At 55.9% G+C, this 6,474-nt stretch overlaps 1 protein-coding gene across 3 annotated transcripts; it reads left to right on the forward strand.

Moving 5' to 3' along the window:
• The first annotated feature begins 407 nt into the window (after positions 1–407).
• Positions 408–3,165, forward strand: Hes2 (hes family bHLH transcription factor 2). Of its 3 annotated transcripts, none has more exons than XM_037203232.1 (4): positions 408–578; positions 1,154–1,259; positions 1,352–1,769; positions 1,857–3,165. In XM_037203232.1, exons 2-4 carry the CDS (start codon positions 1,215–1,217, stop codon positions 2,087–2,089), a joined length of 696 nt encoding a protein of 231 aa, XP_037059127.1. In that variant the 5' UTR covers positions 408–578; positions 1,154–1,214; the 3' UTR covers positions 2,090–3,165. The 3 variants fall into 3 exon arrangements, with proteins under 3 accessions (XP_037059127.1, XP_037059125.1, XP_028738895.1); XM_028883062.2 differs by lacking the exon at positions 408–578 and having other exon boundaries at positions 606–1,259; positions 1,352–1,447; positions 1,670–1,769; XM_037203230.1 differs by lacking the exon at positions 408–578 and having other exon boundaries at positions 600–1,259.
• The last annotated feature ends 3,309 nt before the right edge of the window (positions 3,166–6,474 follow it).

The following is a 6,474-nucleotide window of genomic DNA, read 5'->3' on the forward strand; positions in this document are numbered from 1 at the left end:
TGGGAGGGCTGAGCTTTCCTGCCCAGGCTGCCCTGGGTCCCCTTCCTGGTGCACTATCGTTTTCGAATGCCTGCTGTGGGAGGCTTCCAGGGATTCGGAGCTAGAGAAAGGGATGGGGCTCAAAGGCAGGAAGGAGGGGTCCTTCCAGTACCCTGGACAGAGCCTACCCTGGCTCTGTCCCGCGAGCGCCTCCAACTGGCTCTCGTTGTGCGGCCTTCGCTTTCGGTGCCTGAGACTTCCCCAAAGCTGCAACAGGGTCGGAAGAGCCGGCCGTTGCCCCGCCAGCCGACCCAGGGAGGGGAGCCCGCAGCAGATGGGCGGGGGACGCCTGCCAGTTTGCCGCAGCAACGGCCACGCGTTGTGGAGGCGTGTCTGGGCCCGCTGGGGCCGAGTGGAGCAGCCGGGCCACACACCCCGGACCGCCCCCCTCGCCTGTCATGTGACCTCCGCTGTCCCACAGGTGGAATCCGGAGCCCAGAGCCTGTGGAATTGAAAATGAACTCCGAAGATCCTGGGTTGCCTCTTCTTGGGGAGTGGAGCTCAGGTTTCCTTTTTACAACCTAGGGCCAGGGAACCAGGTGATTTTTCAGTCAGTGGGTTTAGCGCTAGGTGTCCAGCGACCTCAGTCCTGGGTCTGGCAGCCAGGCCAGAGAAAGAGTGGACCTTGCTTGGACTGGTTTGCACGTCCAGCTCGGAGCTGTTGGTGGAGCGAATCTCTCCTTTTAACCCTTGTTGGACCTCCCTGAGGTTCGGGCTCCGTAGCTCTGCAGCCGCTAGAGCCCTTGCGGCCCGGGGAGGAGCACGGAGCCCGGTGGGCGTGAATGAAGCCACAGAGTGCTGGAGAGGAGTCAAGGTCTGGCCCCACCCACCCTTCCTGTCCAGGGGTCAGCGCCCACACGTCGCGCGACCCCACCACAGATGGGACTCTAAGGCCAGAATGGCATCTCTGGGGGACGACACTGACTCGTCCTCTCCAGCCCCACCCTGTGCAGGGACGAAGGCGGGAGGTGGGAGTGGCGGCTGGCGGGACTCCGGGGGCGGAGTCCTCCTTAAAGCCCTGCCGCTGGCTGGGCGCGCTCTTCTTTGGCGCGCGAGCTTGGGCTAGGCTTTGAACTTGGTTCCTGGCTTCGTTCTTTGCTCTGCCTTGCTACAGGGACAAGGATCCTCCACCCCGAGGTACGGAACCCTGTGAGCTCTTCGCTTTCCCTCGGAGCATGAGACTGCCTGGCAGAGTAGGGGACGCGGCGGAGCTGCGCAAGGTAGTTGCTGGGGATAGGGACTCGTGGTGTGTCGGGGTGGGCGATGGCGATCCTCCTAACTACGGCCTCTGCGCCCATTCTCTTTTCGACAGAGCTTGAAGCCGCTGCTGGAGAAGCGCCGGCGCGCACGGATCAATCAGAGCCTGAGCCAGCTAAAGGGGCTGGTATTGCCGTTGCTGGGTGCGGAGGTGTGTGTCTGGGAGCTCGGAAAACAGAGGTGGAGAGTCCTGGGGCACCCAGTGAGGCGGGTGGGCCAGCATGGTCCTGGGGCTCCATGGGGATCCGAAGACCTCCTGGTGGGATCTGAGAGGTGGAGTGGATCGCGCGACTGGCGAGCACCTGGGTGCAAGAGCGAGGTGCCCAGCTGCCCGGTTTGTTATGGGGTGTCTCTCTTGTCTGGTCTGGCGCAGACTTCTCGCTGTTCGAAGCTGGAGAAGGCGGACATCCTGGAAATGACCGTGCGCTTCCTGCAGGAGCAGCCTGCGTCCCCTTACTCCACTGCAGTGTCGGGTGAGTGACCAAGCTCCCCGCTCCTCATGTGTCTGGCAGTTTGCACGGTGCTCAGCACCTGTGCCTCACGTTCCCCTCTGTCCACAGGGCCCTTGGATAGCTACCTCGAGGGTTACCGAGCCTGTCTGGCGCGCCTGGCCCGCGTGCTGTCCGCCTGCAGCATCCTGGAGCCGGCCGTGAGCGCGTGCCTGCTGGAGCACCTGCGGCAGAGGACTGTCGGTGGTGGCCCGCCCTCACAGACGCCAACACCCGCCCCTGCTCCAGCTCCCTCTCCACAGGTGCCTCCTCCCGGCAGCCCTGGCCTATGGCGGCCCTGGTAGAGTCCTGGATGTTCCAGGTCAGGGGCCTGGATGGAGTAGCTGACCAAGGAAGTTCTCAGTGGTGACTGCATCTCCCTCACTTTGAGAACAGTCTAGCACCAGCACCCTAGCAAGAATCCGATGCTTGTGACCTATCTGCGTGATGAAGACCTCAAGGGCTCAGCTGGAGGGAAAGAGTTTCTGGACAGGAGAGAAAGAACAAATAAATGTCTGCAGGGCGGGGAAGAAGCCCAGGCTTGGACTCAATGGTTCTGGCGCTGGGCCAGGCAAAGCTGCCTCATCAGAGACACACCTGCCCTAGTGTGGGCAGTAGACCAAGCTCTGGCCTTAGAGCTCGCCGGGCCACCTGCTCTGATGGGTCGCTGCATTCCCAGCCACACCTGGATATACTTCCAGCTCAGTTGGGCTTGTGAATCTCCCCACAAACAGAACAATGACCTGGGGGACTTTGACCACTTTGGTGGCTCTGCAGAGCACTGAGCAGGGAAATGGAACACCTAGGGCTTGGCAGTCACCTCCTGCATCCTAGGCTTCCCCCCTCCCAGTGATCTCTACTGCAGGTGGTGAGGACTTGCTAATTTAACGCCCCCCCCCAAGCATTTAAGGAAGCTGGTGGCTTTGGAGGAGCGGAACCCAGCACAGACTGCAGAGCTCCAGCCTCGGAATGGCAGGGACCCAGGAGGCAGCAGCAGGTGAAGGAACATGAACCACCTTGCCTGCTTTGTTTGTTAAACCACTCCCTGAACCCGGGCAGCTGGGCTACTAGAAGCAACCTGTTCAGAAGTTATTTCTCCCAAGTGGAAGCGGGGAGCCTATGAAGACTCAGGGAAGAGGCTTCAGATCCCAGGGGTGGGTGCTCCAGAGAAAGTAGAGAATTTGAACCATGGTCATTCCAAGCCATGGGGATTTGCTGAGCCTGCTTCTCCCTCTGCCTGTGCTGGGGACAAGGACACTAAAGCCAAGAAGACGGACTGACCAGGGAAGGGGCAGTCACTGATCTGCCTTGAGCATCTCTGGTAAATCTGGGCACTGATTTGAGTGGCAGGAGATGAGGAAGTCGAGAAGCATTCTTAAAAAAAAAAAAAAAAGAAAATCAACGTGAAGACAGCAGGGCTCCCAGCAAGGCGGTGCTGGGCCTGCCTGCCTAGACTGTAATTCTGGAAAGCAGGCTGGACAGAGTACACCTGTGTGTCTGTGAGGCACCGGGCACACAATGGTGCTCAATAAACACGATGGATTAAAGGGTTTGATGTGACCGACTCACACCGTGATGAACTTTGGACAGCTGGCTTTTGCTCTGATCACCACTCCATGTTCCTATCACAGTGGTTCTCAATCTTCCTAATGCTGTGACCTTTAATACAGTTCCCCATGTGTGGTGACCCCCCAACAATAAAATTATTTTCATTCCCACTTCTACTGTTATGAACTGTTATGTTAATATCTGTGTTTTCTGATGGTCTTAGGTGGCCCCTGTCAAAGGGTCATTCAACCCCCAAAGGGGTCGTGACCCACAGGTTGAGGACTGCTGTCCTAGGTTCACCCAGACGCTTGTCCCACCAGGGCTCATGTGCAGCCTGTTTTCTTGTTCTTAGTGTAGCAGGTAGAGGCAGAGGAAAAGGCAACCCTGGTCCGAGCTCATCAGATAGGCTCTGAGCTTCTCCTTGGATCTAAAGGAACGAGGAGTTTCTGTCTCCACACATAAGAACTCTCAAAACTGGTTTGTTTATACAGTGAGTCCCACTCCATCTTTCCCCGTGGAGTGAGGCTCTGTCTCAAAAATCCAAAACCAAGGGCAGCAGCAGGAAACAAAACAAAACAAAATCCCTAAAAAAACTCAAATCGAGCAGACACAGTGGTACACACCTATAATCCAACGCTGCGATGAAATGAGAGTATCGAGTTCAAGGTTAGCCAGGGCTGCACAGCATGACCCACCTCAAAAAAGAAAACAAAACGCTCTCAACATGGATGCTTTATTTTATTGAGATTCACAGTTATCCGCCTGCCTCTACTTCCTGAGTGCTAGGATTAAAGGTGTGCATGCGCAGCAGCAGCAGCAGCAGCAGCAGCAGCAGCAGCAGCCGCCGCCACCACCACCCCAGTTTAAATTTATTTTTGTTGATTTACTCATTTTATGTGTGTGGGTGTTTTGCTTGCCCCACATGGGTGCCTGGTGTCTGAGGAAGTCAGAAGAAGGCTTCAGATCCCCTGGAACTGGATACAAGTGGTTGTGAACCACCATGTGGGTGCTGGGAATCAAACTCCAGCCTCTGCAAGAGCAACAAGTGCTCTTAGCTGCTGAGCCTTCTCTCCAGACCCCCATTTTTATTTTTTGAAAGATGATCTCACTATGCAGTCCTGGCCTGTAACTCACAGAGATCCACCTGCCTCTGCCTCTCTAGAGTGCTGGGATTAAAGGTGTGCGCCACCCCTCCTGGTCCTCCACACAGGGTTGAACTCCATGGGAACTGATGCACCAGAGGCCTCCTTTTAACCATAACCTTTTAACCTCTACTTCCTGCTTCCGAGTGTCCATCTTGCTTTCTAGTTCCATGACGTGTATTGATCTGGCCTCAAGTTATTAGGCAAGCAGCTATGGAGTGGTGTGTGTGTACGGATAACTGGTGACTCATAGGGTCAGGTGCTCTGGAGAACCCGGGCCCTGGCATGCCTAGGTGGGTGAGGTCCTCAGCCTGAGGCAAGAAGTCAGTTTCTCAGTGGAATGTGCTGGAAGACCTGGAAGGTTTAGGCTGGTGTTCCCAGCTGGGCTGGGGAAACAGGATACTCCCCTCCTCCTCCTCTCCTCCTCCTCCTCCTCCTCCTCCTCCTCCTCCTCCTCCAGAAGATGCTGTGACTCCTCTTCCTGGCAGCTCCTTCACTGTACCCAGAGACCCATCTGTGGTGGTCTGAGGTGAGCAGGGCAGTGGTTCTTTCAGGTAAAGAGGTTGCTTCAGAGAGGCACTTGTGTGTGAGTGTGAGCATGCACACGCACATGTGGAGGCTGAGGGTCACTCCTCAGGTGCCTTTACCTTTTGGTTGAGATAAGGTCTCTCATTGGAACTTTTCCAAATGGGTTAGACTAGCCAGCTGCCAGGAATCCACACTCTCTTCCATCTGGCTGTGATTATAAGTGCCTGCTATGGATCACAGCCAAGCTGACATTTCATGACCCTAAACAAGTCCATAACTGACCAGGAGCCTTTCAGAAGCCTGTTCTGAGGTGGCTGCAGGTTGAATCTGACTGGACATCTCACCAGCAGGAGAAAAGGCCCCTAATGTCTCTCGTAAGTCCAGCGGCAGAGATGAGTATGACTCCAGGGTGCTGAGCTGCCTGGGACCCCACTTTTGCTGAGATGCACACTTCTGAGGAGACCCAGGCTTTGCACAGAGCCTCACTTACCCCTCTGGCACCAGGTAGTGAGAAGAGGTGGTGTCTGCCTTCCGTATGCATGAGGGCGAAGGGCGTTTGCTGTGGATGAAGCCTCTCCTGCAGTATTTGAGTTGCTCTGCCCGCCTGTGAATTGATGCCGCACCAGGGAGATGCCACTGGTTCGCTTGGGATGAGCAGAATGAACAGAATTTGCAGGAACACCCGGAAGAATCTGTGGCCCTTAGAATCCCGCTAAGCCCTCTCTGTGCTGGGGGGTAAATGGGCTTGCAACGGAGGCTGAGGTCAGACCCAGTACCCAGGCAGCCCTAGAGAGCCAGGTTTGACCACTTGTCCTCAAGCCAAATCCACATAATAATTAATAATAACCACCACCACAACAGTAATTACATTAAAATAGACAAATAGTGTGCATGCCTTTAATCCCAGAACTCGGGAGGCAGAGCCAGGTGGATCTCTGTGAGTTCGAGGCCAGCCTGGTCTACAGAGTGAGTTCCAGGATAGCCAGGACTACACAGAGAAACCCTGTCTCAGAGAGAGAGAGAGGGAGAGAGAGAGAGAGGAGCAGTATGGACACACTGGGAGAAGCAAAGCAAACCAGTGACTTCCGGTAGTCCATCTTCCAGGTCATAACAAGAGGGGAGACAAGAGGTGTGTGAACTGCCAGGCAGTGGTGGCGCATGCCTTTAATCCCAGCACTTGGGAGGCAGAGCCAGGTGGATCTCTGTGAGTTCAAGGCCAGCCTGGGCTACAGAGTGAGATCCAGGACAAGGACCTAGGAGTGGGTCCACCCGATCATAGTCTCAGCTTCTGTCTCTCCAGTGGTGGTCTGGTGTCAGAACTGTGTGGAATCATCCGGCTGGCACCAGGCTTCAGCCCTTTCTGCCTTCCAGGCTCAGCATGAGATGCTTGGGGAAATTCTAATTCACTGGGTCCATTGTTCAAGAGCTGGAGAGCCAAGGGGTGTGTGTTCACAATTTCTGCCCTGGGAGGT

This window comes from Peromyscus leucopus, chromosome 2 (assembly GCF_004664715.2).
Source record: "Peromyscus leucopus breed LL Stock chromosome 2, UCI_PerLeu_2.1, whole genome shotgun sequence".
NCBI lineage: Eukaryota > Metazoa > Chordata > Mammalia > Rodentia > Cricetidae > Peromyscus > Peromyscus leucopus.

Bases quoted from the DNA above. Each gene is read 5' to 3' on its own strand.
- Hes2 (XM_037203232.1), top strand. From the start codon at position 1,215: ATGAGACTGCCTGGCAGAGTAGGGGACGCGGCGGAGCTGCGCAAG. The intron at 1,260-1,351 runs GTAGTTGCTGGG...TCTTTTCGACAG, and splicing joins ACGCGGCGGAGCTGCGCAAG to AGCTTGAAGCCGCTGCTGGA. The intron at 1,770-1,856 runs GTGAGTGACCAA...CTCTGTCCACAG, and splicing joins TTACTCCACTGCAGTGTCGG to GGCCCTTGGATAGCTACCTC.